The 27,735-nt window shown below is 43.9% G+C and overlaps 1 protein-coding gene across 3 annotated transcripts in view; it reads right to left on the bottom strand.

Moving 5' to 3' along the window:
* Positions 1–26,014, bottom strand: part of SYNE2 (spectrin repeat containing nuclear envelope protein 2) — a 195,187-nt gene extending 169,173 nt beyond the window's left edge. For 2 of the 3 annotated variants that reach the window (XM_074908851.1, XM_074908852.1), the window contains exons 1-2: positions 25,812–25,979; positions 10,261–10,376 (exon numbers count right to left, since the gene is read on the bottom strand). In XM_074908851.1, coding sequence (XP_074764952.1) covers positions 10,261–10,339 — 79 coding nt within the window. In that variant the 5' untranslated portion in view covers positions 10,340–10,376; positions 25,812–25,979. Of the gene's footprint in view, positions 1–10,260; positions 10,377–25,811 lie in introns of all 3 variants that reach the window. The other variant, XR_012633818.1, reaches the window with a different exon arrangement.
* Positions 26,015–27,735: the final 1,721 nt, after the last annotated feature.

Below are 27,735 nucleotides of genomic sequence, written 5' to 3'. Positions count from 1 at the left end.
AGATCAAGAGAGGGGAGAGCCTTTCTCCATGACCAGTGTGTAGCAGAGATGAAGTCTAGTCCCCCCCAAAGGCAAAACAGCACATTAGCAGCAGAGGCAGAGCAGACCAGCTCCCCAGCCCTGTCCCTGGTCATGGCCAGTGGATCACACAGCTCCCCAGGCCACGCTCCCTCCCAAAAATCCACCCCATTCCCAAGACACACCAACACCGAACCCACACAGCCCTGCCAGACCTCCGTATAGAGGCCTGAGGTAACAGCAGGAGGTGTTGGCCCCTGAGGTTAAGGCCTTTCAGGCCTCAGTGCTGTGCAGGCGCTGCCACCAGCAGCCATCCCAACAGATCGTGGGAGCAGGGGTGAACACAAACTCCTTTTTCTCTCCCTTTCCACATCAGCTTTGACTGCAATTGTTGGGGTTGGCTTCCCAAAAAACAGGGCAAAAAGTAGTACCCCCTGCAAAGGGCCTACGTGGAGCTGCAGAAAGGCGGTCATTCCCTCCTTCTCCATTTGAATAAAACCCCAAAAGGCTGCACTGATTTTTAATAGCCCAGACATTACAAAGCAGGCCAAATAGACTATTAACTGAGGGAGGGCAAGATTATACAGTTAGCAGAGATGATGTTTTGGTTGCCCAAACCACCATCTTTGGCCTGTGCCAGCTGCACAGCTCCCCCAGGCCTTCCCTCAGAGGCTGAGGCGGACGCCAGCCCCTCCACGCATGGCTACGGGCAGCTGCCCCAGGGGTGGGTCTGCAACGTTCCTGCCTCCCATGGCAGGCAGCAGAGGCGCAAAGCCTGAGAGGCAGGAGAGGTGCAAAGAGGAGAGAAAGAGCAAGCTCCTCTCCCTGCTGTGCCGGGCGGCAGGAGGGGCTCTGTCAGGCAGCCCGGAGCAGAGAACAGGGCTTTGGGTCATGGCGACTCAGAGGCTCAGAGCTCCTGCATACGGGGAGGCAGATGGGCCGAGGGATGCTAGCCCACTGCCCTGCGGGGAGGACGGGAGGGGATGGTGCATGTCCAGCACCATGGCCCCAGCGCAGCTCCCTGAGGAGCAGCGGGTGGTAGGGCAGCGTGTGTGGCCCAGGCCTGGAGGCAGATGGTGGGCAAGGCAGCTCCTTCCATACTCACTGCCCATTTCCCAGCTAGAGTAAATCCTCCCGGTGCATGGGAGAGACAGCGGGAGACCCTGACCAGGCCATCAGCTTGCAAGAAACAACAAATCTGGGAGGTAGTGTGGGAGCAGGGAATCTCTTCTGCCTCTGAAAACACGCTCTTGCACAAAACATTAATGTGAAGGCAAGTTTCACATCATAAGGCAAGTGCAAGACTACTCAGCAATAGATATTTATGTTTTTATAGCCTGGGCAGGATGAAAGATACCAAAAATATCAAGCCCTTCAGGGAAAAAAAAAAAAAAATCCTGACTGTTCTGCCCATGAAAATGAAAATGCCACTCAGAGGAAAATGTCCCACACTTTATTATACTCTGAGAATCTGGCAAACACAAACCCCAGTCCTGGGTAGCTTTTCATCATCTAAGACAGCCTGAAGGGCTTGCCATGCACAGCTTCATCAGCTCACGAAGAGGAACAAGCTGCTTAAGGATAATGCGGCCTCCTGCTCCTAACCCCACCATCTGACCCACAGACCTCTTTCTGCTTCACCAGGCGGGTGAGCGGCAACAAAAATATTCATGCATTATGTGTGTCGAGGGCTGTTTTCCACCCTGTAACTAACAGATCTTTCAATAGTCCTCTAATCTGCAATACCATGATCCTGTTGGAGCATGAAACAGTCGATTCCTCCCGCTTGCTGGATTGTTTTCTGCTTTTTTAAAGTATCAGAGATCGTGATGAACAGTAAGATAACACCAGTCTTAAAGACATGGATGAAAATGCAATCTCAAAATTCTGTTTTGTCTGGAAAACAGAATATAAGTGCAAACATGCCACACAGACCAATCAACATCGCAACGCTCACAGGGAGGACATAAATAGCATGGGATATTGGCTTCATGTTAGCACAGGACTAACCACACCCTTTGGTTGAATACCCGCGTGGGAGCAGTTCCAGTTACCTAATGAGCAATTATTGAGTAGCTGTGCTCAATTTTATCAGGCAGTCAAGGCTGGTATTGCTGGCACTTGAAAAGGGACAGAAAGCAAATATTAACTACCCTGTCTGATGCCAGTGACTCCTCCAGCTGTAGCTCTTGCCAAACACACGCTACTGCTACTGATTTGGAGAACTTGCTTTTGGGGTTGGTTACAGAAAGGTGGTTAGGATGATGGCATTTGGTCTTGTTTTTGTTGAATCTCCCCATATTAATGTGCAGAAGCATTATGCAGCGTGGGCCAGATACTGCAAATGTTGATTCACGTCAGCTCTCAGGCAAATGTCTCACATGGCAAAAGTACAAGGCGGTTATTTCACTGCACACACCTAAGCACACCTCACACCCTCCCCAAGATACAAGCACTGCCTAGTGCAACCCACTGGGCTGCCTTCCAAGCAGCTGCAACCTCAGCTGAAATGTGGCTTATTTTCCTACTCAAATAAATAATAATAATAATAATAATAATTTAAAAAAAAATTTTTTAAGAAAATCTCATTGTGAATCAATAACAAAATTCCATGCCTGCCAATATCTCCCCAGACTGTAGTGCAGCAGTGACTGCTTCCATCCAGGCCCCACAGCGCACAGCTCAGTACAGATGTGTTTCTGGCACTGTGGCAGGCAGTTGTATTTCAATTTTCAGGCTGAGTGTGTTTTCTCTCCTGGCTCCTCCCCTACTCTACTGCTCAGAGGCGCTAATGATTTAATCAAGCTCTCAAATTCTTATCTCTACCACATGGTTAATTAATACGGATTTTTATTTTTATGAGGATGAATGGATTCTTTGTTAGGCCTTTTTATAGGACACTCTTCAGTGACCTTGGTTTTCTCTTGCCCTAGTTTTTAAAATGTCACTGACCCAGAATAAAAAAGTTATCAGAAAAAACTGATCATTTTCTTTACTCACTGAGACAAAAAGTGGATCTAGGAGAACAAAATAAGAACCTGCTAATCTGAAAACACCCCAAATCTATCACATTTCACCCTGTGTTTTAAAGCTAATCTTCAGAACAACTCTTCAGGGAGGAATAACGCATAGAAGCAGTGTGTCATGTAGGCTAGCTGACAATCAATACACACTGCTGGACAATGACTGTTTTATCCAGTAATGAGCTACCAACAAGTGCTACAAACCAGACTAATCATTGAGGGCTGTAGCATGGGGATATGGCAGGGACCACAGCAGTGCTGAACTCTCCCAGGAGGAAGAGGAGGGCAGGGCAGGAGCGGCACCAGCCATGGTTTTACTCTCAGCCATCCTTTAACGATGATACAGAAAAGCCAGATGTAAAATTAATGTCCTCTCTCCTGTTGCCTTCCGTGCCTCCCCTCCCAAGGTCAGAAACAGCAGTTCACGGGAAAGCACTATCTCCTCCCTCAGCAGGGAGCTGAGGGAAGCAGAGCAGGTGTACACTGTCTGTCCACGCTCATCAATCAATGTCACCAAACAGCAAAGAGGTTTCCCTTTATTGCGAGGGCCAGTGCATCACTGCCCGTGAACCATTTGCAATTGTGTGGTTTTTTTCTTTAAAACAAACAAAAAAAAATCAAACAATTATTTGAAACTATTTAACACATGCCTGTCTGTCATCTTCACATCTCTGTTTCACCAGAAGGAATTACCTCTTGTGTATGATATTTCATATCTTTCTTCCAACATGCAGGTCAGCTGAGGCTACATCTACCATAGCAAGCAGTGGAGCTCAACTCACACAGATCAGCAGATCAAGACAGCTGGTGTTCAGGACGTAGCATAACCATCATGTGTGTAGGGAAAAAAAGTTGTGTTGGACTAGCTCTAGCCTGAATGCCCACAGACAACCATGGGCACCTCCTTGCAGAATTTATTTCAGTTTAATTCAAAATAACCATTTCCACACTCCCTGATGGCTCAGCAAAATGAACCAAAGCATGGTCAGCAGGGATAACTGGGAGAGTTCCTTCAAGACAGCACCACTGATATGAACTAAACCACGAAGCAGGTACATACTGTAAATTATAGGAACTATCAGAAGAACCATTAAGTACTTGCCAATCCAGTGAGAGGGTGAACAATTCACTCCTGAGCCCTTTATATAATCCCTTCCTTTCCACCCAGTAACAGAGTTTCATTTTCTGCAGACAGGAAAGCAGGGAAAACATTATTTCCAGCATTTATGTTCACCAACATGGTGTTAAGTAATTAAAAACAAACACAGTATTTTTTGTCAAGATTGAAAAGTTTATCCAAAGCCCAATGAAGGTGATAAAAATATTTCTACAGGAAAGGGTCTTTTCAAATCCAAATATTGTATAAATATTAACTAATTAACTACCACCATGTCTGTGTGGCAAGTGGGAACTTTCCCTTCTACACTATTCCTTTCAACCTCCTTTTCCTTTTGAAAGCAAATTATCCAGTTTACCAGAAGTGTTGCTAACTCAGGAAGCCTGTTCACACTGGGTTTTGCCCTCCCAGCTTTCTTAAACAATTTTGCTCTTCACATTGCCAGGATCCTGGAGCAGCTCTAAATCACCACTGTCTTTACTGCCACAACAGCCCATTCAGGTCCTGCCGTACTTGGGAGCATAGAGAGAGTTGCAGGTTAAATATTTAAAGGTACTAAGTCACATCATTTAGATTTCAACATACTTTTAAAGATAAGAGCTTAAGTGGCTTTTCTACCATTAAAAAAAAAAAAAAAAAAAAAACCAACAAAACCAAAACCAACAACAACAACAAAAAAAACCCAAACAAGGTGAAGCAGGGATTTGAACATAAGTGGCCTTCAGTGCCCTATTCAGGTGCCTCAAAAGCCATCCACTCCTTAAGCATTTTAATGCCAGTTTATAACCAGTTATGCACCTTATAATGTCTTCAACAAATTGAAATTTATCTAGCAGAGAACACATTTATACAACTACACAATCTATTTGTTTCATTAGGCATGTGAAACAGACAAAAATACCCATGACTGATTTTTTTTTAGGCATTCTCATGTGTCAGTTGCCTCTCCAGTGCCATCAGCCCTGTCACATGCCACAAAGCTGCACAGTTAGGGGAACTGTAGACCAGCTCCTCACCTGGGCAGCAGGCAGCATAAACAGGGCATAAATTTCAATGCAGCTCCTATGGGAGATTTTTGATTTGTAAAAATCACCCCTGAAAAATCATAGTAAACATTTAATGGACTTTTTTGATCGTTCTGGTTAAAGAAAAAACAAGTGTAGCTGTAATAACATACTGGCCCCAACAGATGAGGCATACAGCTAGAATAAAAAAAAAAAAAATCCTGGGTGAGAATTAGTAGTCTACTTGAACTCTGGATGAATTAAGCAGGTCTCAGAGAGATATCCTCCTTTATTCTGAGATGACTGCAATCTACTACAAGATGCACAACAAAACCTATCCATACATAGCACTGTATTTTCAATTTAATTTGAAGATAAATAATTGATAAAGGATTAGACATAACTGCATGAAAATAGCATCATTCATTTATATCATTGAATACTCTTCAAAACCAGTTTTATCATCCACGTTCTTAAATGATCGTCCTTTAGGTTTCAGTAATAAACAGTAACACACACACAGATTCGATACCTATAGAGTAGCTATAGCTTCTGTAGGTATATCCATGATAAAAGGAAGACTAGGGAAAATGTGGATCCTCTCCTGAAGGAAATGGCAGGCCTGGTTACCCAGGATATGAGAAGGCTGAGGTACTCAACAACTTTTTTACCCTCAGTCTCCATTGGCAAGTGCTCCAGTCACACTGCCCAAGTCTCAGAAGACAAAGGCAGGGACTGGGAGAATGAAGAACTGCCCACTGTAGGAGAAGATCAGGCTCGAGACCATCTAAGGAACATGAAGGTGCACAAGTCCATGGGAACTGATGAGATGCATCCACAGGTCCTGAAGGAACTGATGGATGAAGTGGCTAAGCCACTACCCTTCATATTTGAAAAGCTGTGGTGTCCAGTGAGATGCTGGAACAGGGTGCCCGGAGAAGCTGTGGCTGCCCCCTCCCTGGCAGTGTTCAAGGCCAGGTTGGACGGGGCTTTGAGCAGCCTGGGCTAGTGGAAGGTGTCCCTGCCCATGGCTGGGGGGTTGGGACTAGATCATCTTTAAGATCCCTTCCAACCCAAACCACTGTATGATTCTATGATTAATAAGCAGACCCAAAATTTAGGATCCCTGTAGTTGACTAAACAGTGAAAGAATAAGTACATCCCAAAACTCAGAGATAAAACACAGTCTCTTGTGTCTGAATGAGCTCAGCAAGCATGGAAAGAAAAGGGAAAACAGAGTTCTGCACAGTCTTGGTGGTAAGTGTCACACATTTGCTGTCCTAAGGAAGAAAGAGGAAGGATTTGTGCATGGGAAGCAAAGCAGAGGTTGGATCCTCCCACAGGTAAAGAGATTTACAACCTGAAAGCAAAAGCTTTTCCCACTTCAGAGTGCCACAAATCCCGTTGAGTTTCTGCTGTAGCCACCCATCCACAAGCAGCCGCACATTCCCCTTGCTGCCATCCTGCACTCCTGCTCATCAAAGAGTAGTCCTATCTCCAACAGTTCTCAAAATATTGCCATGAAGCCCTTCTCTTACCAAACGAGGGGACATGTCTCCTCATTTCAGGTAGCTGAAAACACGTTTAAACCCCAGCTGTGCTTCTTCCACTTACAGAAGGCTGAGCGCCAGGTTGGACCCTGGAAGCTGTGGGAGGAGGAGACATAGGACAGGGCTCCTGCACTGTTCCTCCTGTGCTCATCGCCAGCCAAGCCCTGAGATCCTGCCTGCTCCTTCCACAGCTGCAGAAAAAAAGAATTCAGGCTTCAAAGACGGTCCACACATCACAACAGAGCATCTCCCTGACAAGCATCCTCTGTTCACCAAAATGTCTGTAGCCTGTCTGGCAGGAGAAACCCTTCACTTAAATATTTCCCCATAGGATATATCTGTAATAGGTCCAACTCCAGGCTTTTTACCTGCACTTTTAGGTGGCTGTGCAAGGACACAAAACAGCTTTGCAGCTGCTGTAAGTTGTGCTGCATCAGAAAAACTGGGAGAAAGCAGAGAGCTGCTGGAGGAAAGGGCAAATATAATGTTGATCTTAATCTGATTTAATTTTATTATAACACCTAGGACAGAAGGAAGGAAAAAAGAACAAAAGAGAAAGGAGTCCAAGTCCTGACATAATGCAATTCCATAGTAATTTCAATTTCTTGGCAGGAGGGGGGGATGGGAACTATTGCTCTCTTGTTTATGGAGATCAGCTTGAAAACTGGAAAAGGTTGAAGAGCAATACACAAATCTGAAATGGTACATATATAAGGGTTTATATTCTTGCAGCTTTTTACATCACAGCTTCATAATTCTGTGACTAGCTTCATCACTTGAAAATGTCTGGAGATGGAAACTTTAGAAACTGTATTGCTTTCATTTCTTTACCTATTTTCTTCATGTTTTACAAGCTTCATTATATGTCCTTAAAATATTTAGCTGAAAAGACATACTGATAACACAGTTAGGTTTTTTTTACCCATTTCTAAGGGGCTTTCTTTACTGCATCTTCTAGGCCAAACACTATTAAGGAAAGTGAACGTTCATCCTTGAACACTCTTCTAACTAAGAAACCATTAACAGAAATTCTGCTAAAGGTTTTTACAATATTAAGTCACTGGCATTAATTTAATAGGATTTCTATAATAATTAGAGCTACTAAGTAGCAATCCCTTCACTAATTATTTTAAGGAGGTTCTTCTTCCCCTCTTTCTTTCTTTTTCTTCCCAAAAGTGCCATACTCCTCAAAGAAGACTGTAACTTAAATCACAGTAAAACATACCTAAAATGAGTGTTTAGTTTTACACATGGTAGGGAAGAAAAAAAATCTAATCATTTTGTTTACAAAGTGATATGACCAAATAAATTCGCACATTAAGTTGATCTTGTCCTAATCAACCTGACTAGACAAGTGCTCTATCACCACTGAATGCCTTTCAGGAATAATAGAAGATTGAATCACAAAGAATTTAAATGTAGATTAAAATATGAGCAATGCAGAGTAGATCTCACCCCTACTTTTTTCTTCTGTGCCAACTACTTATGCGTATCTCCTGTGATGCTGTGTATCACACAGTGCTGGACATACTCTGAATCTATATCTTAACCATTTAAAAAGCAGATCATAACCAGTTCTACATCCATCTTTAGTCACCCAAGAGTAAGCTGCTTTTCTGATGGCTCTAAGCAGCTTTTTCAGAATCTGAGATTTCTCTAAAACTTCTCCAGGTGAACCTGAAGTTTTAAAGTAATCAAAGTCTCTGTCTGCTTTGCAAATCTCATCCCAAGATTCCTATTAATGGAAAAACCCATTTCCTTGAGTGATCCTATTATTCTTATTTGGCCTTTGCTACCACAGATCTGCAGGTAGAGTTACTAACAGTTTCTCTATGTCATGTCAGGGAATGTGCCTTTGGTGCTTCATTGCAGCCGTGTTGCTGTTTGTTTTTTTGACCCAGAGCAGATGCTGCAGTGTCACAGCTCCGTACAGAGGACATGTCTTTACCATTTGTTGCATCTTTAATCATTACCAAAATTGCTTATGTCACTTCTAAGGGATATCTCCAGATGTTTTACAGCAGTCAGGCACTTATAGCTTGGCCCCAGATTTCCAGTGTGTTCATTTCAGCATAACCTAGGAGCTCAGATTATTACAGAGAAATATAATTTAGTCATTTGAATTTCAATAAACAGGGCTCTTTCACTGAGATACTGACCAAAAACCCCTAGTGTTATTCAACACATAAACACCAATCTGACTTTTCACAAAACAGCACAAATATTAGTTCAAAATAAAACCCTATTCTAAAATTGCATGTAACTTTAATTCATCACCCTCTGCCTTAAAGCTACTGTTTTCCAAACCCATTTCATGACAACAGCCACCCCAGTCTTTCTACCAAAGGCTAAGTCTGACTGGCACAACAAATGTATGTCTGACAAGCTGTGCTTGGTGCAACAGTCAAACTAGCTCCTGTCTGCTAGTTTTTGCTTGCTCTCCTGAAAATGTAATACTGAAGCAAAACGGAAGAAAATTTGCCGTTAAAGACATTTGGCTTTAGACCACTGTTAACACTCACTCATCAAAACACATGGCTTCAATGACAATATTAGTGCAAATATGGATTGTAAAAGTGTCTTGGCAGAATATTCTTTTGCACCATCTGTTTTAAACATATTTTCTCTCAACTAAGCGCCATAGAAATTTCCTTGCAAGTGAGCTAAAAGGAAATAGCGCTGTAGAAACATGACTAGTCCATCCGTCCTTGAATAACCAGGCCTAAACACATCAGAAATGGACTTTCCAGCAGTACTCGTCCTGCTGCCTGGACTAGCCTCCTTGACAGCCTCCTTTTCAGAGGAAAATCAGCCTTCCCAGGAAATTCTTATAGAAGGAAATTCAACATGTAATTAAGGAAATCCCAGAAAGTCTATCTGAGAGGCCATCTCTGATGCACTCATTATCACTTAACTGTCCAGGTAGCTGTCATTAATTTGGAACAATTAAAAATCAGCCAGTGAGTGCTTCCTTAACAAGTTATAACTCACTGCAAGTAAGGATGAAAGACTCTGGTCTGTAAGAAATTTTTAGGAGCCTCAAAAATTTTCTACTTGTTTTGGCCACAAGCTATCTTTCTACACTTGCAGGGAATATAGGTAAGAACAGAAAAACAAATAAAATAAAAGAGTACTGTAGTTTGTAACCTCATTAAGACAGTTTAATGCAACCACCTAATTGTCAGCAAACTGAAAACAAGGAAACTAATGAAATGACATAACTGCTTTCATGATGGCAATTCCCTTGAAAACAGTTTACAGTAACATGTATTCTGAGTAACAAAACATAAGAACCAGTGAGCACATCTGTACCAAAAAAGGCAACAGATCTGAAAATACCACGAGAAAGTACGAGAGCTGTTATCTTTCATTTCACTGCCGAAGCGCCTCTCATAAAACACAGAAACATCTGCAGAGAAGCACAGACACAAACTAACTACACTGATCATAACACTAGTTTTAACAGGTTTCTCAGAAGTCCCTTCAACTTGTACACAGTCACAGATTTTTGCAAAAAATCTACATTACGGAAAACTACATTAACTTACCTTGCAGCGACAGACAGAGATGATCTATTTCAGAGGAAGCCTGCTCCTCTGTGGAGGGAGATGACTGCTTTGATGCCATATTGAATTCTATGGAGATTCTTCAATCAATTTCCAGACTGAAATTATTAAAAAAAAAAAAAAAAAAAAGAAAATCAGTACAGTTTTACATGAAAATTGATGATGCTCAAGTGTGTGGCGCTAAGATATGTGCTTTGGTTTGGGTTTTCTTCCCTTGGTAGGCTGTTTCCTTAGCTTATACAGAATAAAGCAACTGTTCCTACTGCATGAATCCAAGCTTTGGTCCTTTGACTCTTTTCTAACAGTGGCCAAGAGTATTCCACAACACAAACCATGGATCCCAGTGTGTCTTGCCATGAAAACAAAAGCACTAGGATTAGGAGAATTCAAACACAGTTGCTGACTTTGTGAAAGCCAGGGTGACAAATTCTTACAGTGCCTTCTTGCAGAGTTGTTGCCAAACATTTTTTTTTTTTAATTTTTGTACTTTTCAGATGTCTCTTCCTGCGTGGATAATTGTTGCAGAACGGAAACAAGTTAGGCAGAATCTGCAAAGATTAAGGTGAAATGAAAAAGCAGCAGTTATCATATGAAAATAATCACAACTGCTGTCTCTGGTACCTTTGTTACTCCTCAATCCCCATGAAAGAGTTTCTTTTTCCAACTCCTCCATTTTCCTCTCCCTGGATACCTCCCCTGTCTCTAATGCAACTTTAGTAAACGATATACTGTATCTTTCTTAAAAGTGTAAAACGGTTTCTGTTACTGCAGTAGCTATATTGTAAAACTTCACAGAATTGTCTAGGTTGGAAAAGACCTTGAAGATCAGCCAGTCCAACAATTAACCTAACATGAACAGTTCCCAACTCCACCCTATCCCTCAGCACTGGGTCAACCCGACTCTTAAACCCCTCCAGGGATGGGTACCCCACCACCTCCCTGGGCAGCCCATTCCAACGCCCAACAACCCCTTCTGCAAAGAAATGCTTCCTAATATCCAGTCTAAACCTTCCCTGGGGCAACTTGAGGCCATTCCCTCTTGGCCTGTCGCTCCTTACTTGACTCAAGAGACTCATCCCCAGCTCTCTGCACCCTCCTGTCAGGGAGCTGTAGAGGGCGATGAGGTCTCCCCTCAGCCTCCTCTTCTCCAGACTGAACCCCCCCAGTTCCCCCAGCCACTCCCCAGCAGACCTGTGCTCCAGACCCTGCACCAGCTCCGTTGCCCTTCTCTGGCCACACTCGAGTCATTCAATGGCCTTTTTGGGGTGAGGGGCCCAAAACTGAACACAGTCATTGAGGTGCGGCCTCAGCAGTGCCGAGTACAGGGCTCAGATCCCTTCCCTGTCCCTGCTGGCCACGCTATTGCTGACACAAGCCAGGATGCCATTGGCCTTCTTGGCCACCTGGGCACACTGCTGGCTCCTGTCCAGCCGGCTGTCAATCAACACCCCCAGGTCCCTCTCTGACTGGCAGCTCTCCAGTCACTCCTCCCCAAGCCTGTAGCGCTGCTGGGGGTTGTTGTGGCCCAAGTGCAGACTACAGGAAACTATAGGAAAAATCGGATACTGAGATACTCAATTTTATCAAAAACTTAAGAGTTAAACAAATTCAAAAACAAATAAAGCTGAACATTAAATAAAGGCTCACCTTAAACAAGCTTTGTTACCTAAATAACTGTAACCTTTTCATCAGAAGTTCTAGGAGTTACACACCACATATTAATAACTCATCCACCAAGTATATGTCAAAATAAAGGGCGTGAATAGATCAATGAGGAAATACGTTGAAGAATGCCAGAGAAATTTTTACATTCAATCGATGCTTGTATGAATCATGAGGCAACCTTTGTTTACTCTACTATATACTTTTTTTCCTCACTACCTGCCTCCCTCACTGCACAGAAAGGACAACACACCTTTAATGCGGAGCTATGCAATAGTTTGTTTTCCTCATCCTGAACAATGTGTATCCTTGTGCTTCATCCAAGAGCTGCTCTGATGACAGGATTATTAAGCCCTCACAAGATTTTCTATGGCATTCATCACCCTGGCATCTGAACGCTTCACAAACATCAATCAATGCACTTCTAGAGCATCTGTGCAAGACCAGGGGTGTTACTGCCCACATTTAGAATCGCAGAATGGTTTGGGTTAGGAGGGACATTTAAAGATCATTTAGTCCAACCCCCCTGTCATGGGACATCATTTTAGTGACAAGCAAAGGCAAGAGAGAACAATTGGGTAAAAAAAAAATATTAATATGACTCTGGTTTTCCAGATAAATAGAAATTAGCTCATATGGCCAAAGCACTGATTCCACCTGCTGCAGTGAGTATGCAGCATTTCTGCAAGGCCCCGACAACTTACAACTGTAACTCAAGGCACCAGATTCAAGAAAGGGGAGTTCTACCTGGGGCAGGTAAAGACGAGACCTGTCTAGATAATCACAGAAAAGGAAAAAATGTTTTACAAGAGTTTGGCTTGCTTAGCCTAGCAAAAAGCAGAGGAAGAGGAGTATTTGATCTTTGTCAAGCACAAGAACAAGATGATATAAATAAGCCACGCCTTGAGGTTAGGATGGAAATCAGAAGATTTCTAAATACTGTGTTCTAACAAAGCCTCCCAATACAGGCAACTGTCACAAAGGCTTTATGTTATTTTAAGATTGGAATTGTTCAGAAATAGGCAACATAAAGTAGTTGCCTTTATTAAAGGGACACTTGGACTTCCAACCTTGGAGAGCTCTCAGAAGTCTTCTTTTCTCAGGCTAGAAGTATGAGTCTTAACCAAAACATAACCACACAGTTAGCTACCACTGGTAAAAACTGAGGTTTAAGTGCCAGGACTAGCATCTCACAGGAACTGAGTGAGGGCATGGGCTGAGCAAGAATCCAGTTCTCCCAGAAGAGCTGCCTATGCCTGCAGCGATGCAATCTTTCCTGGGTGTTGGTGGTTTAAACCCACTGGCAGCCAAATACCACACAGCTGCTCACTCACCCTCCCCCACCCCGGGAAATGGGGGAGACAGCTGGAAAGGGTAAGGGTAAGGAGACTCGTGGGTTGAGGTAAAAACAATTTAATAATTGAAATAAAATAAAATCCAAATAATAATTATAATAATAGTAGTAATAATAGAAAATACAAACGAGTAATGCACAATGTGATTGCTCACCACCTGCTGACTGATGCTCAGCCTGTTCCTGGCTAGTGATCCCAGAGGAGAGAGAATCCTGAAACCACAATCCCGGAATCCAGAGAGAGCTTCCCTATCAACCCTTATCTATACACTGAGCATGACGTTAGATGATATGGAATATTCCATTGGCCAGTTTGGGTCCATTGCTCTGGCTGTGCTCCCTCCCAGCTTCTTGTGTACCTGTGCACTAGCAGGACATGGGAAGCTGAAAAGTCCTCAATTTCTTAGCAGCAACTAAAACCACCAGTACATTATCAACATTCTTCTCCTATCAAATCCCATACCGAATGCAAAACACAGCACTGTTCTAGCTACTAAGAATGGAAAAAAAAAATTAACTCTACCCCCGCCAAAACCAGGACACTGGGAAACTCCTTCCTTTTTGTCTCAAGATAAAGAAATACAAAACCAAAGTCTAAAAATGCAAAATGTCAGGTGGCCTTAATAATCTTCTGGGTATCACTCTATGTCTTGGATCTGATTTTGTGATACACACCTTGAAGGCTACGAAGCGGCAAGATCCAAACTGGCAGGTATGTAAGAAAAATCCAAACTACATCATCAGATCTGATTTTTGCTCCCAGGACAGAGGGAGAGTTAACTGCATTCCCTCCACCCTGAATTTTCCAGTGTCCAGCTGAAGACTTTCAGAGATATTTAAGAAAGAGTAAATACTAGGCAACAATGAATCCACAGCTGAAATCAATGAGCCTGCCTGAATTTGGACCTAAGGTTATAATTCAAATTGGGTGCCCATGGAAAGGAAGAGGGATAGGACTAGAAACACACATGTAGACACCCACCATTGCCACATGAACATAACTTATGAGCAAGACATCCCCAGAACTATATACATATGTCTGTTCCTGTGTTTCTGGGGCATGCACTTAACATCAGAGGCAATGCATGCTCTTTTTCTCTTTAACATAAGTTTGTTCTCGGGTTTTTTTCATTTCATTTTAAACTAAACACAATTTAAGGATTTTCTTTTAAAGGCACAAAAGCAGCACAAAAGCTCCAAACAGTGAAAACATACATATCTGTTTGACTTTAATGAATCCAGATTTGCAATGGTGGCATAGGCAAAGTCACGTTCAGCTAATTTGCACGATGCTAAAGTCGTTGAGAGCATAGTCCAGAGAAAGAGAACAGGATTTGGCATTAAAAATCCTCTATAATAACAGGAAAATATGCAAGAGCCACAAAAAGCATTAATGGAAGTTTCATAAACAAAACAAAATGCATTTTTAACCTTTCAGTGACTGCTCCTTCTCTGTCCCCATCCCTTGGCAGCTACAGCAACCACACAGTACATAGTGTGTCTCCTGCTTTGTGCTTCTACTGCACTTCATGTGATGGCACCCCAGTCTCAGTTCAGATCTCTAAGCATGAAAGTAGTTAATGAAAGTTAATAAAACTTTCAGGATTTTAATGCAGAAAGTATGCTAAGCTTTAGAGCATTAATTAACTTTAAGTTACTTACTAATTAATTAAATTATGGCCCATGATCATAGAACATGTATAAAAGAAAAAAGCATACATTCTTATTTTCTTTTAAGGTCAAATTCAGGCCTCCTTCCCAAAAGGATGGGATTTGAATTTTTTTTTTCTTTAAATGCAAAATCCACTCAAGAGATCCATGGTGCAGGTTATAAAAATGCACAGCTAACACAAGATAAATTTATGCTAAAGCTTTCAGGTCCCTGAAACCTGCCATACACAATCCAACACAGCACATACATTTTGCAGTGCCTCTGATTTCTGCCCTGCCCCAAGAGAAGACTCCACAGCTGCTTTGAAAGGGGGACACACACACATGGAGGACATACCTGCAAGGATTAACATTCTTTAAAAGGTACAAGGTACAGAGTGTCTGAGAAGGGATTATACAGGGACAATATGCTAGTCCTTTTGCCATGCCTCTCATGAATTTTATTCAAATAAGGCATATTAAGTGCACCTATATCATATCAACCTCTGAAGAGCCCAAAACCATCAAGCTATTGGTAAGATTGCTTAGCAATGCTTTTCATAGGTGGTAGGAATGATCAACTTTTCTACTTTGTAATTAAGTCAATTACTTTGTTTCATAACATCTAAATAAACTGCAGAGCTAAACCAAATGCTTAATTTCCACGAAATGCTGGACACCTAGGAAATATATAACCATAGTGCTGAAAATAAATCAAATGCTTTCAAATGACGTTTTCAGTGGGAATAAAACTTAAGGTGAAGAGAATGACCTTGTCTTTCCCTCATTCTGGAGAGTCTAGCATTAATACAGAAAAGCATTAACTGCTAACACCTTGGGATAACCTGTGAAGTATCACAGAGCCAAAGAGATGGTTCCAGGAATGCTGGGACCTTGTTTCCAATGGATTTGTTTCCTGTTGATTAACTTACGTGAATTGCACCAGAGCTACTGTGCGAGTTCATCTTTTCTTCAGCATGGAAGAAGTCACACAAGAAAGGTGAATTAGTCCTACTCGAAAGAAAAGCTTTCCATGGTGTCATGGCTTGAGCCCAGAGGGCAACCAAGCGCCACCCAGCCTCTCCCTCACTCCTTCCCCCTCAGGGATGGGGAGGAGAAATAAAAGGCTCAGAGATCCAGATAAGAACAGGGAGGGATGACTTACCAACTATGGTCACAAACAAAAGACAGATTTGGTTGGGAAAGAAAAAGAACACCAATTCAATTTGAACACCACCACCTAAATGGAGTAGGACAGTGAGAATTAGAACCACAACCTAAAAACACCTTCGCCCCACCCCTTGCTTCTTCCTGGGCTCAGATTTGCTCCGGATTTCTCTCCCTCCTCCCCCCCAGCAGTGCAGAGGGCAGGGGATGGGGGCTGCAGCCAGTTCATCACCCATGGTTTCTGATGCTCCTTCCTCCTCACGGGAATCCTTGCACTCTTCCCCTACTCCACCGTGGGGTCTCTCCCACAGGGGACAGTTCTCCATGAACTTCTCTGACATGAGTCCTTCCCACAGGCTGCAGCTCTTCACGAACTGCTCCAGTGTGGGTCCCTGCCATGGGCTGCAGCCCTCCCAGCAAGACTGCTCCAGCTCAGGCTGCCTGTGTCCTGGATTTCTTCAGGCACAACCTCCTGCTCCAGCGTGGCGTCCTCCACAGGCTGCAGGGGGGCATCTGCTCCACCAGTGACCTCCATGGGTACAGGGGCACAGCCTGCCCTCTCCTGGGCTGCAGGGGGATCTCTGCTCTGGTGCATCTCCCCTTCCTCCTTTATTCAGCTGACCTCAGTGTTTGCAGAGATATTTCCCCCACAGCTCCAACTCCTCCTCCCAGGTTCCCCTTCTTAATATACATGCAGGGGTTGTGTGGCGGCGTGTTGGCAGAAGGGCAGGGGGCTACAGTGGTGGCTCCTGTGAGAAGCTTCTCAAAAGCTTCCTCAGCTCCAAGTTGGACCTGCTTCTGGCCAAGGACGAGTCAATTAGCGACAGTGGTTGTGCCTTTGTGACAATGTATTTAAGAAGGGGAACTTGTGAGGGGGTGGAGACTCATGAGAAGGAGTTATGAGGAGGACACCTATGTGAACACCAAGGTTGGTGGAAAGAAGGAAAAGAGAGAGGCACAGGAGCAGAGAGCCCCCCTGCATCCCGCGGTGAGATTGCAGGGCCACCCCCCTGCCACCTGGGGAGGTCCATGGGGGAGCAGAGATTTGCCTGTGGAGGAACCCACAATGGAACAAGCAGTGGTGCCCAAAGAAGACTGAGACCATGGAGGGAGGAGAAGCCTCACTGTCATAGTCTGGCACTGGGATGACAGCAACACACAGGGGTGACCCACACCGGAGCAGCCTGGGATAGGCTACAGCTCGTGGGAAGAACTCATGCTGGAGAAAGTTCATGAAGAACTGTCTCCTGTGAAAGGAGAGCCACGTGGAGCATGGGGAAGAATACAGAAGAGTCTTTCCTTCCTACCTGGAAAAAGAAAACTGCTAACTGATGGTACCACCTATTCCCTGCCCAGATATCAGGAACAAAACAGCCCAGGAGTAGGGGAGCGGTGGGAGGAGGTGTTTCTAAGATGTGGTAATGCTTCTCATTGTCCTGTTCTGTCTGTTAAGTGTTGTTGTTAGTATTTTGAATTAAAGTGATGTTCTTTTTTCCTTCCCCTAATGAGTCTGTCTTTTGCCTATGACCTTAATGGGTGAGTCACCCCTCCCTGTCCTTATGGTGATTCCTGAGCCTTTTGATTCATTTTCTCCTTCCCAGCCTGAGGGGGAAGGGGTGGGTGAATGGCTGGGTGGTGCTCAGTTGCCCTCTGGGCTCAAACCTTGGCAATATGTTATCATAGAGGTACAGCCACCTTCGTTAGTTGTCTCAGCCTTGGCCAGAGGTGGGTCTGACTTGAAGTCAGGGGACCTTTAAGAAGCTTCTCACTGGGGCCACCTCTGTAGCCCCCTATCCCGCTACCAAAACCCCACCACACACAAATCCAACACACATGGTGTTCTCCAAAGGAGTAAGTTCTTGACTACCTGGGCTCAACCTGCAGCTCAAGTGGCTCAGCCATCAACAGAAGCTTTTTCTCTGATACGGGCACTCATAAGACTCAAACCCAGACTTTCCTCTGGGAGGTATTGCTAGAGTACTTCTTCCCTTACCTCTCCAGCTGTTCCCACAATGGGCACCTAAAAGCACAGGTGGAATTAGGTCAGCACAGTCATATCATGTAATTTCAAATTAACTTCCTTGGAATCTCTCTTCCTTTCCCAAATTCAGCTTAAATTAGCCAGCAGATAAAAAAACATACTGGGTATTGACACACAGACATAGGCACATTGACAGAAAGAAACCTAATAGCAGATAGCAGACTAGAAATTTCAAGAAACTAACCTGAAAATAATCATTCCAGAGATTTTATCATGAGATTACACTGATTTAAATATCATGTTTCCAGAGAGTGCCAATGAGACCTAAGAAATGCTCTTCTTAAGCAGGGTACTTTATAAGGACATTCTTGTCTCAGAAGAAAGGAGGAAAAAAAGTTTCATATGGATTTGGAAGATTCATTAGCAAGGATTTCATGGCCTTAACATTGCAGTTGGATGAGGGTAGTTTGCAAGTCTTGTCTTTCAGTGTTCCAAGTACTGAGCATAAGATTTCATTGTATGAAAAAAACAGCAGTTAAACAGTACGCTCCTCTATGGTGAAACCACTGCCATTTCCAAAACAATGTATGTAACTACAGTTAAAATATAAAATGTTTATTTCATTAATTAAGTTCACTTCTACAAAACAGCTCTGCACACTAATTAGGGAGCCAGGTAAACCAGTTGGCGTGATTTCTATACTGCCCCAAGTAAGACCGTTTGCAGCCCCTGAGTTTACAGCTCACCCCTGCGTGCCCCTACGCCATGCCACAGCTTGCTGCACAGATGTACCCTCAGACCCCTCCCCATGAGCCAATCTTGAAAAATCATATGGCATGAAATTAGCTCAGATGTGCATCCTTAAAGCTGAAAGCAGCAGATAACCTTGCAAACAAGCCCAGCTAGAGGTAGCTGAATATTACAACCCACTGTTAGTAAAATCCCTGCTTCACTGGTTTTGCCTTTGTAGACACATGCCCCATATTTTCACAATTATGTTGGCTACATGCTTTCCACTGGTGTTGCAATAGGAATTGCAGACATCTTTGCATGGCATCTCCAACTGTTTGTTTTTACTTTTCCTCCTTTGAAGTGCCACTGATTATTTATGACCCACTCAGGGACTCAAAAGACTTTCCCTCCATTGAGGCCTCTACATGTAAACTGAAGTCTGTTCCTAGCAACAGATTATTATTACTCATGTATTCAGTCGAGCCAACATCTTGAACAGAAATGGCAGATTTTTATCTTTGGTGAACTAGTCTAAAGGAATTAGAGCTCCACAATGCAGACTGACTGAGGACCTTTTTTCCTTTTTGGTTATTAACAAAGATCTCCGTTTATTTTACATTCAGAGAGAAGCAGTAACATTCAGAAGTGCAAGTCATGAGCCATGCAAAGTACTGCTGAGCCACCTTCTTCAGGTAAACTATTTTTCTGTAAGTCTGTCACAGCCTCCCTCAAAGGCAAATTGTTGGGATCCAGATTATGATAATATGACCTAAAGAATTATCACAGAAAATCTCTTACATCAAGCTGGTTTGGGTTTTTGCTTTTTTACAGTATTTTCTTTCCCCCTCACTTTCGATGTACTCACACCTCTGTTAAGTCAGAGTTAAGTTTGATGGTCATGCTTTCTCCTCAACACTTCATTTACAAGTGTTTCACCATTTTTTCACCCAGTGTCGGGGGTGGGGAGGAAGTTCTGCTTTAAGCATGCATTTTCCAAAATCTTCGCACTAAAACACTCTTTTCTTAAGGTCCTACTGCTGACTGAATTTCGCCTCTTCCACTTTTAAAATGCTTCCCAATATTGCTCTTGTGTGTGATCTCAGATTGTATACATGTCCACAGCTGGAATAGGATCACACAGCAAACATATTGATCCCCTTTCCTTCAAAGCCAGATCCACAGGTAGCAAAAATCAGGACAGTACCACCGACAGATCTACCCTGACCTCCCCCACCTCCTTCTCAGGGAGAAAAAAGTATTTGTCATCATCCGGTAAGCAATGATGGCACATTCTCCACCCTTTCATGGAGGAAGAAAAGGGCTTCCGTTTAGGTTTCCATCACTTTGAAGGTGATAGGGAAAAGAGGCTATAGCCTTCTGATCCTACATAATACCCTACAGCAGTCAGATGGGTACCAGCCATCCTTTAATAAGTGGTATTAGAGCACATGGCATTAGAGACTCTGCACTGCCTGGGATAATGCTGAAACAAGCCTGGCCTTGGGTTTTCCTAAGCTATCAGTAGCTGCAGATGAAGGAATTGGAAAGGGAAAAGCTTGGAAAAGGCTGAACAACCCTGCTCAGAAAGAATCAAGTCCTGAGAGCATTAGATCTTCAAGAGATACAGAGATGGACACAAAGCTATACTCCATTGCCACAGAAATAGTCTTGTCGCCTGTGAACTGACACACTGCAACTATATGCACAAAAAAAGACTCCTCTGAAGAATAAGAGCTGCAAGACCAAGACATTTCTTATTAGTTTATTTATGACAACCAGCAGCAGTACATTTTTGTTATCCAGGGACTTCCCAGTGATCTATTTATAATTCTGAAAACGTGCCAGGACAAGCATATGAGTATACAAAAGCCACACCACTTTTTAAGGCCAGCAAATGTTGCTGGTTTGTCTTTGATTTACACATCAGTAATACTTCCTGTTACAGAAGCACAATGGATCTCCTCATTACATTAATTAATTTTAAAACGTGGTTAGGAAAGTGTCTTTCTTGACCTTTTCTTTTTCTGGGGGGGGGGGGGGGGTGGTAATATATCAGTCATCCGGGTACAATTACACAGTTTGAAAACTGCACTAACTCCATGCTGTTGTAAACACACACACAAAAATGCTTTTATTAACAGAGCTAAGTGTTGTTCACACACTCACAAAAGCTGAACGATGGAGGTGCACGATGCATTTCCTTGCCCTTAGAAGAATAGCCTATCTCACATTTATCTATTCCGCAGTGGAAGTGCAGTGTCAAAGCATACTTACTAAAGCTGGAGAAAACATTCAGTTTTCAACTGTTTTCCAAATTTTCCCACATCATTAATAAAAACAAGAACTGCTCAGAACTCAAAATCACAGTTGTTAACATAAAAAGGGAGAGTGATGAATGTGTGGTGGCTCAGAAAGCTGATGCCATGCCCCTCCATCTCCTCAGGGCATACTGCTATGCAGGAAACCAAAAATACTATGGCGACTTCATGGCTCCATTGAAGCCAAGGGTTGAGATGGCAATTCGATTTCCAAAACACACAGCCCATAAGCACATTCCAGCCCAACTCTACCTGTGCAATGTCTGGAAGCCTTCAATTATATGCAAAACCCCATGTTGTTTATATGGTGTGTTGCCACAAGGCCAGAATGGAGGAGCTTTTCCAAAGCAAGGGTTGTTCACATGCTTCCCTGCCACCCGGCACGCCAGCAGTGCCGCAGCCCCAGGGCTGCTTCCCGCAGATAGTGGGGCTGCGGGGAAGGGTTATCATAAAAACAACATGAGCAACACAGGCTGGCTCTAGATCTGTGCTGTATCTGGGAAGCATGTTCAGTGCATAAGCACAGCCTCTTCCTACCCACTCAGTTGACTGGGAAGCATGCAACCAAGATGACAATAGCTGCCCTTTCACTCCGACAAGCCTTTCTCCATTTTCACACAAAAGCTGCCTATATCCAACCCCCTTTGCCCCAGCTACCTGGGCTCAGACGAGGCCAGTAGCCAGGCATGGTGCTGTGTAGCCACGCTCTGCCTGGCCTCCTTTAGGCAAGGGGTAAGGGTGCAGCGTGGCCACAGCAGCCCCAGCGCTGCAGGGCGCAGACAGACCTCTGACCTTTAGGCGTGCAGTTCCCATCACAAAAGCAAAGGGCTGCCTGCAGCTCATCGTACCCCTCCCTTGCAGCTCATCGTACCCCTTCCTCAGTGCTTCCTGGCCCAGAGTCAGTTTTTACAATTGAGAAAGGAAGGGAAGGGAAAGGGGAGGGAACCGCCTGCAATCAGAGCAAGTTTAACTCTCACGCAGGGGACTGTCTGATCAGAACAAACTGGACAACGCTGCCTGCTTTTATCAAGCAAGAAGTCTTGCAAGAAGTTCTTCTTTTTTTTTTTTTTTTACAAATGTTTCTTTCTTTTCCTTGGGTTACAACTGAAATTCTTTGGTCAGTGTTTTAATAGAGACTCGCAGCCAGCTTCCCATTATCAGTGGAACCACATTACATGGTGTAAAATGTATTTAAAATAGCACTATAGAATAACTACACCTGCTTTGTACTAATGACATGATATTAATGAGAATCAGGCTTCCAGTAATATTCTGCCTTTGAAGGAATACAAAGGTTTCCTTTCCGCTCCCTTCCTAATTCCCTTTTTCCCCAAATAAAGGAAACAGTCAGATGGTTAACAAACAGATTATTCTGTTGACCTAAGCTTGCCTAAGCAATAAAAAGCCTGGAGTTTCTCAATTAAATCTAAAAGCTGTTCTTGTTCAGAAAGATCTTCCTAAAGAGCAGTAAACTGCTCTTTCAGAAAATTAAGAGAAAGGTAGGGATAGTGGCAATCTAAACGCAGGAGTTTTCACTAAAGCGGGGAGTTGTTCTTACTGAGCAAAATCACTGGAAGTGGCAGTGCAATGTTTGCATAACAGACATCTGCAGACAGAGCCATTGATGGTGTCAGGAAAGGGGAGGAAAGCAAAACGCAATGTGTATTTGGGAGTCAAAAGAGAAAGGGCACATCTCATGCTAAACCTATCTGCTTTGGCAGTACTCCTGTAAAGATCACGAACTTGTTTTGATCACTAAATATAGCAGAGAAAAGGAATCTACTGCAAGTAGCTCTCTCCGGCAGCACTTGCTGTTTTACACAGGCAGAAGGAGGACACAAAAGCAAGATTTGTCAAGCAAATGGCAAATGAAGCTTGCCAAATTTGAAGGGCAAATTACAATTTAAATGCTAGGTCCTAGCCTGGCAGCTGTGAATTCATCAGCTTCTCTCTCAAGCATGTCCCACTGAGGCTACAGCAATGCAAACTACCTCTCCTCCCCTAACACACCACTGCTCTGACCTGGAGGGGCCACATCTCCAGAGAGCGAGTTTTTCATGTCCATATAATTCTTCCAGCTGAAAATCCCCCCCCCCAAAGTACTAGTCAGGGTCTTGTTGTTTGTTTTTACACCTTCTGTCCCAGGTACTTCAAGGTTTGTGGACAAAGCAGCCTTTCCACAAGTGCAGCCTGCACGGTCGCATGTCTGTGCTGGTTTTGCAGACATGAAATGGGCCTTTCGACAGTGCTGTCTCCCACGCTGACTGTGCAGGACCCTCCGCTGCAGGAGAAAACCAGTGCCTCACTCGGACAACTCAGCAGAGCCTCTGCACTGCTCCGTAAGTAAAGCACTTTTGTTTACTGCTTAAGACAAATTAAAGGTCTCTCTCTTTGCTTTCAAAGAATTAGTTGCTTTAGGGAAAAAAAAAAAAATCCAAAACAAAACACACAAACCTAAATCTCTGATTTATAGCACAGTTTCAAGCCTGTAGAATAACTTTCTGTGTGCAGTGCAAACCAGGCCAAACACTGTTATTCTTACCAGTATTGTTGCCAGAGAGGACCAAACAGCCAAACTGCACATAGACAACCCAAGAGAAAGAACATGGTGCTACACAGTAACCTGCTAGAATAAACTGTTCTCACTATACAAAATAAATAAAAAAAACCACAGTTGCCATTGCAAATACAGTTGCAATTGCAAAGCCAAGGACTCCTAATCAGAAGTAGCCCAGACTAAAGGATGCCTAACTTATTTCACACGTTCCCCTTCTGCACACGCAGAACGGCTGAGCCTCCTCATCAGCGTCTGAATCACAGATCAGTCCCGGCTGCTTTCATTTGAGAATCAGGATTTCTCACAATGAAGACAAAAACGGATGAATGCCAGTGAGCCCCGTGCATCTCCCTCGCTGAAAGGCAGCAATATTACTAACACAAAAGTTACTTATAGACAAGTTCAGTCAAGCAACAGAGAACACATGGTTGTGTAAGCAGAGCTGCCATACCATCCTCTCCTGGGCCGGGCCGCCGCAGCAAGGCCACAGCCAAGCAGGTGAGGTAAGCCACAAACCACGTCTGGCCACCCAAGCCAACTCCAGCCCACTGAGGCATGTTTCTGTACAGCTTGCACAGATACACTTCTCAGAGTCACCGTCCAGGACAAAAATCCAGCAAGGAGATGACGTGTGACCGCTAACGCCAGTCCTGGGAACAGGATATGCTCCAATTTCCTTACAATCCATGCACTGGCTTTCAGTACAGTGAGCTCCTGGACTGGCTTTTCAGAGAATCTTTGCAAGAAGAAACATGTTCAGAGTCACCTCCAAGCTTTTCAAAGGTGAAGCCTTCCCTTGCAAACATTATCTGTAAAGCCATTCCAAGTCTACCTACATCACTGGTAAGGCACAACTGCTCCCCAGGAACAATGTTTGCACACACCTACATTTCACAAGTATCTGCTTCCTCACCCTTAGGAACTGCTGAGGTGCCCTGGGCACATAACTGGGAGGAAAAATCAGATTTTTTACTCCCCTGAAACAGACAGCTCTGCTGTTACTTTCCTCTTACAATAACAAGCTCTGCTTTCTCCATCCCAGGGGTATTTCATCACCAACATCCCACCCAGTTCTGCGTAAGAAACAACACTGCAGACAATCTATCAGTCCCTTTTTTTTCTTTAAAAAAACCCCAACCCTAAACCTGTCAGTCTGCTAACTGTGAAACCACTTGTTACAGTCCAAGTGGTTGATGAAGCAGGATGACAATACCAGGAAATACCTGGAATTGATCTTCAATGTTTATTTTTGGAGACTGGCTTTTCTCCCAGCTCTTATTTAATAGTTTGTTCTTTCCCTCCTCTCCCCAGCCGTTCTCTCTGGGATCAAATTGCAATTTGTTTCACCTCTTGGGAGTTCACCCACAGACCCCCTAAGCAGAACTTTTGGAATTGATTCCTGGCTCAGACAACATGTTCCTTCTATTTCACGGTTATCATATTCCTTCTCACGCATCAAAAAGGCTAGAATGCTCTGATATTTGTCTGAAATCAGAAGTGCACAGGATCCATTTAACAGTCAGTACTTGCCTGTACTTCATATCTCTGTTATACAAGCAAATTCCTTCAACAAGGAGCGTCCCCTAGACACTCAGCTCATTTAGCAAAGGAAGTCTTTCTGCTGTAAACTCCTTCTCCACACAGGAGAAGTTTTATCCCTATCATACCTGGTTTACCTGCGCAGATAAGTTAGGCTTTTTCCAGAAGAGCTAGTGATGATTTTTTTTTCCAGGCTACTAAATAACACAGCGGTGGCAGCAACACTTCAGAGACCAGGTCACAGCTCCCTGAGCTTTGCATTTAGATATGCATTGCAAGGTTTAGATACGTTCATTTAAAGAGTTTCTGCACATTAGCTGAATGCCACTGAATAATCACACATGCTGTCTTAGGCCACTGCAAGCCCAGACTGTAGCACATTCACTCCAAAATTTAGCCGTTTGCGATTGAGAGAACGCATACAATCACCCACACCAGCCCAGTGGATACACAATAATTCAACTATGTGCCTGAACTATGGATTTTTGGTAGAGAAAGGACAGGGAAAGGAAGATGAGTAACAGCCTATCTAATTTTGCAAGAAATTTTCACAAGAAGGAAACGAGTACCTACCGGGTGCCGTCACCCACCAAGCGCCAGGCAGGCGGTCTCACCCCCAGGAGAGCAGCGGATTGCAAGGCAGCCGCGAGGAACACGGGCAGGGGAAGAAACACACCCCTGGGAGCCTGCAGTCATCCTCATTGCTTCCACCTCTGCCACTAACCTGATGTGCGACCTTGAAAAAGCCACTCTGCAAATCCCCCTTCGGCCTCTTATTTATAGCAGAAGATTGTCTGGCGCTGCGGGTCCAGCCTGAAGCTTTTCTGAATCCAATGACAGACCAGGGGAGGAGGAAAGCTTTAAACTGGACATTGCTGTCAGCTCTCTGGTGTCGGGTAAAGCCCTCCAGGCACACCACCTTACACTGTGCAACCTAAATGGACTCCAAGACTGGCAGAAATGAGGACACCAGGAGCCCTCCTAGAATCTCTGCTGGGATATGAGACACTTTGGCCAGGATTCAGCTCCTCTGACACTAAACAGCTACAAGAGAGATGCTTCCATGTGCACTCATTGTTTGAACTCTGCAGGAACAATGGCAAGAAACGGGCACTTTTAGGGCAGTTTGTCCAATGTATTTTTAGATGTCCAATACAGTGTGGATGAATCATGGCCCAAAAGTGTTTGCTCCTCTCTAGTGACTACGAAAGGAGTCTGGAGAACTGTCTCTCACGCAGATAGCTGTTGTTCGGCAAGATGAAACTCACCCTTTTAAGTTGGGGGAAAAGAACTAAGAAAAGAAACACCCCCGTTGATTTACATTCAAGTGAGTAAGGGTGTCTCAACCAGAGACACATTGTGCAAGTGCTCTGTGCTTCCCTCCCTCATAAACATCTTGTAACGAGACGATATGCAACCACCTTCACCGAGAGGGCTTGGCTTTGCTAGAAGATTCATTTAGTCATTGAACTTGAAGCTTTCACCAAATATTCCTGCAAGCAAAGCTCCACATTGTTCACTGCATGAGAGAGAGCCTCCAAGAAGCAGGGCAACTTTCATTTCTTTCCCTGCATCATGTAGGTGGTTATTAACAACACAAGCCAACCCAGCCCAAAACAGAGGTCTCATTAATGCAAACTGAACCAAACTGATTTCTGAAGTGTCTTTAGAAACGCTACATGGCTGTACACAGACCGTTTTCTGCAAACCAACAAGGCATGTTCAGCAGTGTTTCCATTCCCCCCTCTGCCTCTCCCTCTCACTCCATCATTTATCAAGTTCTTGTCTTTCTCCTGGCAACCAACAGGCCAAAAGACTCAGAAAGCAAAACTTTTTTCCTGTAAAACCCACATTTCTGCCTCCTCCCTACACTTCCATGAAAGTAATTGCAAGTGCTTTGTTTTCCATGTTAATTGTCATTTCCTTTGAGAGAACTTACAGCCTGAGCCTTAAAGCTCAGACGACTAATACCATTATTTTCTCTTCTTCCTCATCCCTGGCCACAAACAGTAATGTTTGTATCAGGGTCAGCAATTCCTTAAAAACCTCTCAAGCCAATCTGTGCAGCTGCATTGTGTTGGGAGTTATCAGCAGGCTGCAGGAAGGTTAGAAAGCAAACATGCCTCCCTACAAGAGACCAGAGGCTGAAGCTAAGCCCAGAGTCAAAGCTCTGCCCCATTTCCCCTCCTGTGGGAGATAACAGCCTGTTCTGCATCAGCCCTTTCCCCTGCACAGCTTTCTGCTCCTTCCTCTGTGTGCAGCTGAGCTGAACAGAAGTTTTTTCCCCACTCCCTCTTCTGCCCCTGTCCTGGCCCTTTAGCATCTCCACTGAAGCCGCTTGCTTCATCTCCGGCGATGAACACTGTGATTTAGGTGATCTATAGAGGCTGTCTTCTTCGTACACTCCCTCACTAACACTGGGACTTGTGTGCAAACCATGAAGGTCACAGGAAGCTGGCTAGTATTCAGAGACATTCAGCCTTTCCATCTCCACTCT

This window comes from Athene noctua, chromosome 6 (assembly GCF_965140245.1).
Source record: "Athene noctua chromosome 6, bAthNoc1.hap1.1, whole genome shotgun sequence".
NCBI classification, from domain to species: domain Eukaryota; kingdom Metazoa; phylum Chordata; class Aves; order Strigiformes; family Strigidae; genus Athene; species Athene noctua.
This window is presented reverse-complemented; position numbering and strand designations above follow the sequence as displayed.